The sequence below is a fragment of the Dasypus novemcinctus genome, chromosome 15 (assembly GCF_030445035.2).
Source record: "Dasypus novemcinctus isolate mDasNov1 chromosome 15, mDasNov1.1.hap2, whole genome shotgun sequence".
Classification (NCBI taxonomy): domain Eukaryota; kingdom Metazoa; phylum Chordata; class Mammalia; order Cingulata; family Dasypodidae; genus Dasypus; species Dasypus novemcinctus.
The window spans coordinates 17,069,091-17,082,062 of record NC_080687.1 but is presented as its reverse complement, the minus strand read 5'-3'; the positions used below and the strand labels follow the sequence as shown (position 1 = coordinate 17,082,062).

General features: G+C 40.3%; 1 protein-coding gene across 2 annotated transcripts in view; it reads right to left on the bottom strand.

Moving 5' to 3' along the window:
- Positions 1 to 12,972, bottom strand: part of LATS2 (large tumor suppressor kinase 2) — a 93,583-nt gene that overhangs the window by 67,831 nt on the left and 12,780 nt on the right. For both annotated transcript variants that reach the window (XM_004467534.5, XM_071208186.1), the window contains exon 2: positions 11,634 to 12,179. In XM_004467534.5, the coding sequence (XP_004467591.1) occupies positions 11,634 to 11,972 (339 nt within the window). In that variant the 5' untranslated portion in view covers positions 11,973 to 12,179. The remainder of the gene's footprint in view (positions 1 to 11,633; positions 12,180 to 12,972) is intronic.

Here is a 12,972-nt window from a genome sequence, read left to right as displayed (position 1 = left end):
TGGTGACCCCTGATGTGGGAGGTAAGATTGTTTTGTTAATTTCATTAACATGGGAGCCAATTACTCAGTCCTAGCCTGCACTCTGGTCCTCCCCTAACCTTGGGGAGTGAATGAGGAGTCATGATCTAGGCCAGTTACTAAACCTCTCCTCTCCTCTGTAGAATAAGGAATCTTCTCATGTGCCATCATTAAGATTAAAGGTTCCTAGCTATCTCTAAGCTCCCTACCGATTCCCTTGTAACACTCCAATCCTTTCAGGGAAAAAAAAAAAAAGCTTTCACAGGGCTTTATCCCTTGCTGGGAGGTAACTAATGGACTACAGCCTCCAGAGCAGGCCCAATTCCAGTCTCGTCAGGGGCAGGGCTTCTCTGGACCCCTAAGCTCCACATTTAGCAGCTGCCCAGGGATTTTCCTGGAGAAATGAAGTTGGAGGGTCCCACACAAGGTTTCTTCCATGGACAGACTCTGGGAACTTTGTGTCTAGATGATTCTAAAGGCAGGTCTTTCCCTAAGATAAGCTAAGTATAAAATTCTCTCTTCTGTTCTAATCTGTGCTTGCTTTAACTTTGTTAGTCTGCTCATGCCTAGGAACTCATAAATCAGATTTGGGATTTGCCTGCTACAAACTGGATAATGATGAAACCTAAAAATGAGTCTTTAAATGTCAATACTGTCTTGCAATTGGATTGATGTGTAATTCACAAGTGGAATTAGTTCAACTGCTGGGAAAGCAGAAAAATTAAGCGAAGTTGTTACCTATAAAATTGTTTTAGTTGCTTAGTTCAGAAATAAAAGTGCCCAATTTGTTGTAGAGTGAAAACTTAACTAGAAATTGTAACTAGGAGTTAAGATCACTATAAAAAAGGCTTTATATTATAAAACAGGGGAAGGATAATATCTAAAATTGCTATAACTAGGTAGGTTTGGCCCAGACCTGCTAGAGTAATGGTAATTATAAACTGAGTTTATCTTTGTTTACAGTTACTTCAGGTCTAGCCACACCCTTGCTTTAGCGTACCAGCTTCAGCTCACCGAGTAGACTTCAGCTATTGTGATAACTATAAACTGAGTTTGCCTTTTTTATAGTTACTTCAGGTCTAGCCTCACACCTTGTCTTTGCTTCTGGTTATGTCATAACAAATTCTGCCCCCCACTGCTCAGGGAAGGCAAGTTTAAGACCCCTGCTGTCTCCTGTCTTTCCACTGGTATTAGTGACCCTGCTTTCTCTTGTGACTCCAGGTGTGGACTAGATTGCTGTCTGGTGGGATTCTTGATCCTCAGAGTTGGACGTGCACTCCTCAAGTCCTGCAGCCAAGGACTGGGAGAGAGGGGCTCTCACCTCGAGTGCTGATGTTCCTAAAAGCAGCAGTTCCTGAGAAAAACCAGTTTCCCTGAGACTTCAATGACCTCAGTGACTACACTGGAATTAGTCTTGCTCATCCATGGGCTGTCACAGTCAAAATGGGAAATAAGCAAAGCTCTAAAGTAAAGGAAAATATAAACTGTATTTTAAAGCACTGGGAACAATTTGGTTATAAGCCAGTAATTAAAGAATGAAATTCTAGTGCAAAACTGCATGGTCACAGTGCAAGTTAGAGTAATTACAAATAGCCTCCAATGTTCTTTTACAGTTAAACTTATTTTGTAAGAGAATGAAAATTTAAGTAACATTAATGAGTTGTGTGTTTTGTGTCTAACTCTGTATTTCTGTCTGCCTATTTGTTCAGTGTACATCTTCATACATCAGGATGGTAATATCAAATTAACAAATGAAAATTCTTAAAACAGCTTTATTCTAACATAAAAAATATGCAGTTTTATATATGAATATATTCCTGGAACCCAAATTAGACTAAGCAGGATGGAAAAGTCATATAGAAATCTGAATATAGAAATTACTGTAAAAGGAAAAACTCTATTCCTAAAGCTCTTTGGCCTACCCAGCCCTCAGGATGTTCTCTTTGCAAGAGCCATGAGGAAGGGGCTAGGTGTGGCAGATTAAAAGTCTATCTTCTGGGAAGCGGATTTGGCCCAACAGATAGGGTATCCACCTACTACACAGAGGTCCAAGGTTCAAACCCAGGGCCTCCTGACCTGTGTGATGAGCTGGCCCACTCACAGTGCTGATGCACGCAAGGAGTGCCGTGCAACACAGGGGTGTTCCCCGCATAGGGGAGCCCCACACGCAAGGAGTGCACCCCATAAGGAGAGCCACCCAGCACGAAAAAAGTGCAGCCTGCCCAGGAGTGGTGCCACACACATGGAGAGCTGATGCAGCAAGAGACACAACAAAAGAAGACACAGATTCTGGGTGCCGCTGACAAGAATACAAGCGGACACAGAACAACACACAGCGAATGGACACAGAGAGCAGGCAATTGGGGGGCAGGGGCGGGGAATGGGAGAGAAAAAAAATTTTTAATTAAAAAAAAAAAAAAAGCTTCAACTCTGTCCTTTGTCATGACTTTTATCTGTGAGTCCTCACCTACCAAGGGGTGGAGTCTCAACACCCTAAGGACATGGCCCAATCAAAGCCCTAATCATAACTTAATCATGCTTAGGATTACAAACATAATCCAATATCTATTTTTGGAATTCATAACTACATCAAACTGCTACAAAGATTATTCCATTTTTAGAATTTTATTAAAGAGAAGAGGTTTTAGCATCCTGTAAAGAAAGGAAAAAGAACATTCCTTCCATAAACTATAATTATTTCAATTTTATTTAGCGTGGATGTTATCTCCCCAGATTTACTAATGCCAATTAAATGAATTAACATTATATGTATTAAATCTTTAGGATGATGAAATGTTCATGTTTAATGAAATTAAGATAAAGGTCAGGAAGCAGATGTGGCTCAATTGATAGAGCATCTGCCTACCATTTGGGAGGGTCTAGGGTTTGATACCCAGGGCATCCAACCCGTGTGGTGAGTGGGTCCATGTGCAGAGCTGCCGCAGGCAAGTGCCATGCCACACAGGGACACCACCACGTGGGGGTGCCCCAAGTGCAAGGAGTGCGCCCCGCAAGGAGAACTGCCTCACGTGAAAAAAAGTGCAGCCTGCCCAGGAGAGGGGCCACACACATGGAGAGCTGACCCAGCACGATGACACAACAATACCAAAAACAGATAAAGGTAAATTTCACTGGTTGCTAACTGTAATTCAATAAGCTTATTTTAAGGTAAAGTAACCAGCCTATGTGGTTATGGTTAATTATAAGGAATTTGTAAAAGCATCTTCTAAACTGAAGCATTTAAATGGCTAATTCCAGGAAGCCGTTATTAATTAGAAGCCTAAATTGATATTAATTTTTAAAAAAAAGGAACATCATAACAGGGAAACCTGTCAGAGGTCACCTCAATCTGCATATTAAAGTGGTGGTAAGGAAAGATAATATTAATTCCACAGGGAATCTTAGATTTTCATAAAATAATGGAAAAAGTTCTTCCTATACTGCTAAAGTAAAATACCTGTTAATTAATGTAATTATGGTAAAAGTATAGAAGTAAAAAGTAAAGTACTAAAATGGTTACGTTCATTTGATATGTTATACACCGCATTGGAAAGTATACAGAAATCAAGAGATAGATTTCAATACTGTCAGACCCTCTTAAACATTCAAACCAGGCTTTCAGTATACTGCATGTTGCCTCTCCATTTGAGTCATTCACTAGGTTTTTCACTGACCCCTAAAACAATAAAGGTATTTACTACATCTCTGAACATGCTCCTGAAGTAGATGGAGAATACACTGCAGTTTCAGACTCCTGCAGCAGCTGGCAATTGCTTGATATGGCCAGATTTACAGCAGACATTGCTCCGTTTCATAGTGCTGCAGGGTGCTATGCACCAGCCCAGTGAAAGACTATAGAGACCTTCCTAGTCTCTCTCTAGGGTCAACAGTGCTGCAACATGTGGCTGTGTGAAGGGCATTCAAGTGGAGCAACAATTACCAGAGTACTATGAGTAGAACTTAAACAAACACAATTGGCATTATGGCCTGTTCCCATGGAGGGATAACATGTATGGTATTGCAAACCTGGAGCTTAGATCTATTAACTGCAGTTCAAAGAGAAACTTGTGCATTGATTATTATTAAGTATTGTTCCTCTATGCCTGATAATTCTGATGACTTCTATTCGAGATCATATGCAGAGGGATATGGATGTTAAAAGTCCTGCTAAATTTAATTCACTTTCTAAGTAGTTAATGAATGTGCCTACAAGTCAAAGGAATGTCTCTCAAGTACAGTCTTTATTTTGCTTGCCAAATGCTTGCCGTGTGGTTACCTATATTGTCTCTGTGAGTTTATGTCTAGGGCAGTGCTTCTCTTCATACCTCTCCTAACTGTCCTAAGCATAACCACTGGTGTGAGAACTGCAGTTGGCAGTTTATACCCAAGCCCAGCAGGTCTACCACATTCTCTCGCCAGAGTTAACCAACAGCATAAAAGAACTCAAGGAAGAATGCTGTTTCCCATCAACTTTGGGAGGATGCAGCTGCTGAAGGCACCAGGCCTTTCTCACTCTCATGGTCCAGTGTGCCTTAGAGGCCCCTTTTTTGGGCCTGCTTATCATCATCCTCTTTATCCTTTTAGTGGGACCATGTATTTTCAAAATTCTAATTAAGTTTATTTCTTACAAAACCAACACCTTATTAGTTATGTGGGGAGTCCATCCAGTTCTAACCACGGTGTAGACCTGTTTTTCCTCAACCCCAACAGAACAGCCTGAGAGGTTGTACCCTGTCACGCAGGGACTAGTGTCCTAACCAGCGGGAAGTAACCACAGAAGAACCATCATTGCCCCTCAGCACCCCCTTAAGAATAAGGGCATAAACTCTCTGAGGGGGGAACTGGGGTAGTTTAGTACAGGGAAATGAGGAGAAGATGAGCCACAAAATGGCCAACAGACAACATGACCTGTGAGACCCCGCCAAGACCCTGACCTTGAGGTCCCAGTTGGGGCTCTTTTTGGCGCCAAGGGGAGGCCCCGGATAATTCCAAGTAGGCCTAATTCCAAGCAGGCCTCGCCACTGGTTCTGGAAAACCCCACACAAAAGGCCTTACCATTGGCTACCACCATTGTCAGGGCAAGCCATAACAGCTGGGGCTCCTCCCCTTAGCAATGGCAAGGAAAAAAGTAATTCATAGCCAAATCGTTCTCTGCCTAAAGGAGCCCACATCAAATCTCAGTGCATATTTCTGTCCTTCACTCCCATTTCTCAGCAAGGTCTGTTCTTTTCTCCCATTTCCCAATAAATTCTTTTTACTGGTCTAACTAAACTGGCATGTTCTTAAACTCTTTTTATGCAACACAGCCAAGAACCTAGAGGAATCCAACACTTCCCCCGCTTCACTATGAAGGATAATTATGATGTCATTAGAGGGAAGAAAGGGACCTAATTTAGACTTGGGGATCAGAAAAGGCTTTTCTGAATAAATGACATTAAGAGAAGCTTTCCAGGACGAGTGGGCATCACCCAGACAAGGAGAGGGCTGGTGTTGCAAAGTCTGAGAAACAGCAAGAAAGTTGACTGGGCCAGAGCCAGAACTGCAGGGCGAGGAGTGTGGATTGAGGGTGCAGGGGCAGATGGGAGTCTCAAGGCTGGACACAGTCTCCCAGGTCAAGAGCCTCCTCCCAAGAGCGAATGGAAAGGTTTCAAGGTAAAAGAGAAATGGACATATATAGGAGGTATTGCGGAAGAGAACTTGGTGGGCTTGCTGACTGGGGAGATATGAAAGTTAAGAGGGAGGGGTGTGCCAAGGGTGACACATGGGGAAAAGGTGGCCACAGGCCAATATATAAAATATGATCCCAAATTTGTTCCAAAAATTTATTACACACACACACACATACGGTACACACAATTAAAAATTTTGAAAAAAACACTGGCCAGTTTTATACCAAAATTATTAACAATGGCTCTATCTGGGCTGATAGAGTTACGAGTAGTCTTCATTTTCTTCTTTATATTTTTCTGTATTTTCCAAACTTACACAAAAACAAATATCACTAATAATTAAGGGGGAAACCTGAGGAGGTATTTAACATAGAAAGGTAATGATCTGCCTGTTTCTTGTAATTTTATATCCTGCTTTAAAAAGGACGCAGTTTACAATTGGGACCAAATTTAATTTGAAAGCCATAAAAAATTTAAAAAAAAAAAAGAGGGGAAAAAGGCAAGGAACTGCTACACCCAAAAGCCATTGTAATACCATTTCCTGTTACATTACTGACATTCCTAAACTTAAGTGTTACTTTTTTTCTTCTCTTATTAAAAGTTCACGGCAGGAAGAAAGAGGAAATGTCCCTGTTATCTAAATTCCTTTCATTATGGTGAAATAATTCTGAGACAAGATCTTGTCAAGACAAAGGAACAGCCATTTGGCCTTCACATTTCTCTAGGTTTTTCTCTAGGTTTTTCTCTATTGTTCTCCTGATGATGCATATTGTTAGAGCTGAAAAAAAGAGACATGTGCAAGGAAGAATAGTGTTTCTGTTCTGCGGTCTATTCCATGTCCAACCATTTAGGGTATTCTGCCAGGGTTAGAAGAAGTCGCCTGCACAAAGTCTGTGCTGCACATAGCTCAGAGGATCAGCAAACAGATATGCGCACACACCATAGATAAGCAGCAGGCGAGGCTTTTGGGCCCACAGAGGCCAACCCAAAGGACCCAGGCCTCAAGAGGAACAGTGAACAGTCTGTAGAAAAGGCATGAGCCCCCGAACCTGCCAACCCTAGACCTAATGCGTCAAGACCCTCTTAGTGCTGAAAATAAATTGCTATGGAAGTTTGAGCAGGTGGAGTCTTCCCAAGAGGAAGAATTGGGAAGACCCTGTGGTAAAAAAGAATTTGCTTATATCCCCAAAAGAACTGAAAACAGAGACTTGAGCAGATCCTTGCACAGCACTATTCACAATCCTCAAAAGGTCCAAGGGCCCATGGACAGCAAAATGGGTAAGCAAAATGCCATCTATTCATCCAATGGACTATCACTCAGTTGCCAAAAGGCATGAAGTTCTGATCTCTGCTATAGCATGAATGATCCTCAGTCATTGCCTTGAGTGAAAAAATCAGACACAAAAGGACAAATACTGTATGATTCCACTAACATGAATTATCTAGAGACAGCAAATTCATAGAGACAAAGTAGATGACAGGTTACCAGGGGCTGGCAGAAGAGAAAAGGGGGGTTACTGCTGAATGGGTGTGGAGTTTCTTTATCGCCTGATGAAAAAGTTTTGTTCATGGATGGTGGTGATGGTAAAACAACACTGTGAATGTAATTAATGCCACTGAATTTTACACTAGAGTGGAAAAGAAGATTCCCTATGTCCAGGGCTTAGAAAAGTGCTTGCACCTAGTTCTGCCTAAGCACTCATTGTTATTACCTGGAATTCACCTTCCCTTCCCCTGGACAATGTTATCTTATTTGCAAAGAGGCTGGGTGATCTGGGAGCTTTTTTTTTTTTCTTCCCACATTTTGGGCTTGAGAATGCAGAGCATTCACTCCCTTTTCTTATTAACCAGATAGATGTCTCCTCCCACCCTCGCCCAGCTCTGAGGTATTTGGGGCTGTGAACCTTATGCTCAGGAAGCCTGGCTCTGAAGGCACATCCTGACCATCAGCTCTTTTTCTTACACTGCATTTGGTGTAATAAAATCAGTTTGTCTGTCTACATTTCTCTTCATCATCATTCCATTAAAGATTTAAAGCACGTAAACACACAATAAAATGGGAAAAATTGAGTTAACTCAGGATTGAGAAAATTACAGCTGATACAGAAATTCAGGACCAAGGAAGTACAGACTGGCTAGGCCAGTCCCCAGAAGTTTGGTAAGCCGAGCCCCAGAGAGTAGATCAAAGAGGAGGCACAACATGCAGGTTGTCCAGGGAGAAAGTGCATATACCAACTTCTCCAGCCAAGCAGGAACACTTCTTGAACTTCCATCTGAAAGAGATTTCTCACATCAGTCTTCCTCTAGAGGACGCAAAAAGTGATAAAGGGCTTTGCAGCTCCAAGGGATTCAGGAGCCTTGGGCAGCACCTGAGGTGACCCAGTCAGAATTTGCATTTTTAAAAGAACTTCAGGGGTCACCTACTGACGGCAGTAAACTGTGAGATGCACACACCAGCAGTGAGCCCACACCCGCTCCCGGCACCCCCAGTGAGCCCGCAGATGCTGATGGCAATGAAGTGCTGGCAATGAAGTGCGAGAACACTGTCACATGGTGCTGAGAAACGGATAAGGGTTACTCACATTAAACTGCTGCAATTTGGTGGCTAAAAATCTGCCAGGTGGAGGAAGCAGAAAAAATAGGAACTCTCATACATTGTCCATGGGAATGTAAAATGGTACAGCCACTGTGGAAAACAGTTTGGCAGTTCCTCAAAATGGAAAACGGTCTGACGGTTCCTCAAAAAGTTAAACATAGAATTACCATATGACCCAGGAATTCCACTTCTAGGAAAATACCCCCAAAGAATTCAAAGCAGGGACTCAGATATTTGCACACAGATTATTCACAATAGCCACAAGGCAGAAACAATCCATGTCCATCAACAGATGAATGAATATAGAAAATGTGGCATAAGCACGCAATGGAATACTATTTAGCTGTTAAAAGGAACAAGGTTCCAACATGTTAAAATATGGGTGAGCCTTAAAACATCATTCTGAGTGAAATAAGTCAGACACGAAGGGTAAACTATTGTAAGATTCCACTTAAATGAACTATCTAGAATAAGCAAAATCATAGAGACAGAAAGTAGATGAGAGGTTACCAGGGGTTGGGAATTGAGGAGTTAATGTATAATGGGTACAGAGTTTCTATTTGGGGTGATGAAGAGTTTGGTAATAGATGGTACTGACAGTAGTAAAACATTGTGAATATTTAAGTATTACCACTGCTTGTATAGTAGAAAATGGTTAAAATGGGAAGTTTTATGTTGTATATATGTTACTACAGTAATTTTTTTAACAGCCAGAAAAAAAAAAATCTGTGTTTTATGGTAATCTGAAAATCATAAAGATTTAAAGAAATAATGAAACTAAAATTTACAAGGAAGATAAAAAGCTAACTTTAAATTATTACTTATGTCAGAAACAAGTATCTGATGCTATAAAATGACAGTCATAACCAAAAAACCAAAAAACTTTTCTTCCCAATTCCTTAAATTTGTATTTAAAAAACAGTGCCTATCTTAAGGAATAAGAATCTTTTGAACTAGATTTTCTTCCCTACAAAATTTTCCTAAGCCTTCAGTATTTTTATATATATAAGTCTAACTATTTCTAAAAAACATTTCTTAAAGTTTTCTTTAAAAATATACTATTATGTGCTGATTACCTGGACATGTTTAATATGTGAAAATTCACGGAAGTGTCCACTTACTAATTGTGCACTTTTCTGCATGTAAATTATGCTTTAATAAAAGGGTTTAAAAGAAAACACCCATTTACAAACACACAAATATTTTCCCTAAGTCTTAGTTCAAATAAAATGGACATTTGTATGCGCAAGCTATAAATAAAATACCATCACCAAGTACTTATACTTTGGGAAAACGTGCGATTTATTGCCATTCTGATAAGTATGGGGGTTAAACATGTCACTTAAAATACAAGAGAACCAAACTGAATCTAAATTAAAAGACATCATGTGGGAGACAAAAACAAAAACTGCAACAATAGGAATTCTCTTTAATTCTACTGGAATTCTAATAATCTGCTTTATCCAACCTAGAGGTAAAAGTTTCACGTAATGACTTTCCTATCAGAATACTCTCAACATAAATATGTATACTCTCCATCCAGACCAAGACATGGTGGACGGTAAGGGCGGAGGTGCAGCTGTTTCAGATTACAAGGTAATACTATACAACAAAATGAATTCCTTCAGGGGCATTAAATATGGTAAGTGAAGCCCTTTCTGCTGGCAATTACCATAAATTAAATGTTGATGGGAACTTTACTGGTGTCATGATGCTTAATTTTACTCTATTTGTATTTTACCATATTAGAAACAGCACTAGCTTCATTATTTCTTGCACTGTAATTACCACTAATGGATTTCACCATAATGAGATTCCACCTGTATTTTGGATTACTTGCTTGAGTTGTTTCTTTTTATCACTGCTAAAACAACTGCAAAGAATGCCTGGGTTCTGATTACCTCTTTTGTTTGCAAGTGATTTACAGGCAAAGATTTGAAGCTTTTTTGTGTTGGGCTGCACAACTCTCCTCAATCTCACTTCAGTATTTCCCCACAACCGCTCCCTACCGACTTCAAAAACCATCAAGTTCTGTTTGTCAGGGGATAGCTCTTGGCAGCACGTTTAGCTTCATATTTTCACAATGAGCAAGGTCATGCCTTAGCTGTCAGCTTCCAAGGCTAAAACACTCTGCACCACGTTACTCATGATCCCCATGCTTTGTAAAACCAACTCTCGACACAACAATGCTTGCCATACACAAGTTAATCCCAGTATATCCCAAAGTGTCAAGGAAGCCCTCTACAAAATAGCAGGATTAGTTTCACAAACATATCATCTGAGAGATGTAAATGCTTTAGCTGAGTTCTATGGAAAGAAAATACAACAAAAGGACTGAGACTGCTTTTGTCAACCTTTGGACCAGGACTGTGACACTAGGAGTAAGTAATAAGATTATTTCTAAGAAATGAAAAGTGCTCAAGTCATCCTGATGTGCTGGGAGAAGGAAATCTTACTAATTTTCAGAGGCAGCAAAAAAACCTAGCTCATTTCCATTTTCATGCAACTGTGATTTTTAAGATGACAGGTGGTAAAACACTGGCTTTCAGAAGTCATTTTATAAGGCAATTACATTTTTACTGCTTACAAATTTTACTAATTACATTTTTTACCTGGCTGGCCACTAGTCCATTTCATATAGGCCTTCCCCTCAATTTGGATTTTATTCAGGTATGTGTACTGCTAAGGGATCAACAACATGTATAGCTGTAAGTTTTGTATTTATGTATAAATGAGGCCCATTCCATTAACCAGTTAATGTGGCCTTCCTTCTGAAGCCACTGAGAAGTTAAGACTTACACTCCACGAGATGGAAGATGATTTCTCCTCAAGCTTTTTCTTTTCTAGTCCTTCTTATTCCCCTAATAGTTACATCTCCAGTAATAGCACATCTACTTTTTTTTTAATAGGAGAAAAACAAAGTCCAAGAATAGTCTATCCATGCTAATCAACTTTCCCTTGATGAAGGGGAAAAAAAAAGCATAAACCAAAAACAAGATGGGAAAGCCATTCTCTTACCCATGACAGCTCAGAATAAACCCGAAAACCCTTCTTCTCGTCACAAGAGTAAGTCAGAAAACACATGTGGTACCATTTCAGGAGAGTTCAGAAACTCCTGCATCTTGCCTGGAGAGGAGAAGTAGCTAAATAGCTAAAAAGGCCCTTCTATAGAGAAGGTAGAAAACTGTTTAACAGAACACTAAAAGGGCTTTGGGTTTTTAACCTAGAAACACTTCTATGAGTGGCAACCAATTCAAAACCTTTAAGTGGCTGCCAAAGCATCCTTTGGCTGCCTCAACTGTACTCCAGAAGCAGCCCCACAGGCAGCCTAGAGAGCGGTTTATACCCACCTGGTCACATCCTGCATTCACCAGTTCCTGCAGCATCTGCCGGTTTACTTCTGCAGCTGCGGAAGTGCCTGACTCATTAGCAAAAGGCAGCAGAGAATATCTGATCTCTCTCAAAGCTTTCTGATAAGGTCCAAACTTTGGGGTAGCTCTCAGCTGCTGCTGCCTGGTGGCATCCTTGCCCCCCAAGACCTTGGTGTCCAGAGAAGCATCGTTGTTTGGTCCCACAGGTAACCCCTGGGCTGAAGACTTGGATGGCTGCTTTAACCCTTCGCGAATTTCCTGCAATCGCTGCCTGCTATTTCCAGAATACGTTGTGGCAGGAAAAGTCTTTGGCCTCATTGTTAGTACAGTTTCCTTTTACCATAAATATAATCTTCTTAAAGTGTTTTAGTAATAACTTTAAAAAAAAAAAAAACTGTCAACAGCATCAGTTAGTTGTAAACATACTTTCAAAACAATTTCCTTTTGGAAATCTTCTTTCTTTCAATTTCCATAGTTCCTAGGGAGAATTTTCCAGAGTCTTCATTTTGAAGATCATCACACCATCTGAGAAAGAAAATAAATGGGAGAAAAATGTTCATCTGTTTTCATGCAATATTAACAACATTTTTCAGAAATGGACAGTGATCTTGACACTATTCCACATGGAAAGATTTTAGAAAATACACATCAACTCTCAGAAACTACAAAAACACTGTTCAAGTCTGCTGAGAGTAAATGACAAAGGAGCTTCTGAGATGTTTCTTGTTTTATGTAATTTGCAATAAAGTAAATCTCCACAAACTGATATCAGTTTATAACTCCAGGCAGGAAGAGCAGTACTAACAATTGATAGCTCTTTAACAATGCTTGATTATAATTAATTCCATTCATTACGTGATATTTAGGGTTTAATTTTCTATGTAGGGTCTTGGATTTCTGCCTTGTTCCTCCTAACCAATCTCAGCTCCCAATCCACACCACTGTCCCTTATCCCCGGGGTTTTGCTAATCTCTTCACTCACTGGAAGCCGATAGAGTCATTCCATAGCTTTGGACATTTCTGTTTCTAAAGCCCTCCCAATTTTCCTGAAAGATACCATAAAAACTTATATTAAAGGCATCCAGTTCCAAAAAATGCATTATGAGGCTCTGTAACAACTTCCTTGACTTTCTTACAAGGTGGCAAATGTCTCGTCGGCATTTCCACCCTACTGCTAAAACTTCTTGTAGAAAATGATACCTATCGGGAAGGAGACTGATAAAGCATGTCGGTGATTTCTTTCTCAGACCACACTAACAGCAAATGGCTCCAACAATAAATGTTATTAGCGTAGACCACCTACTACTGTAATGAGGAA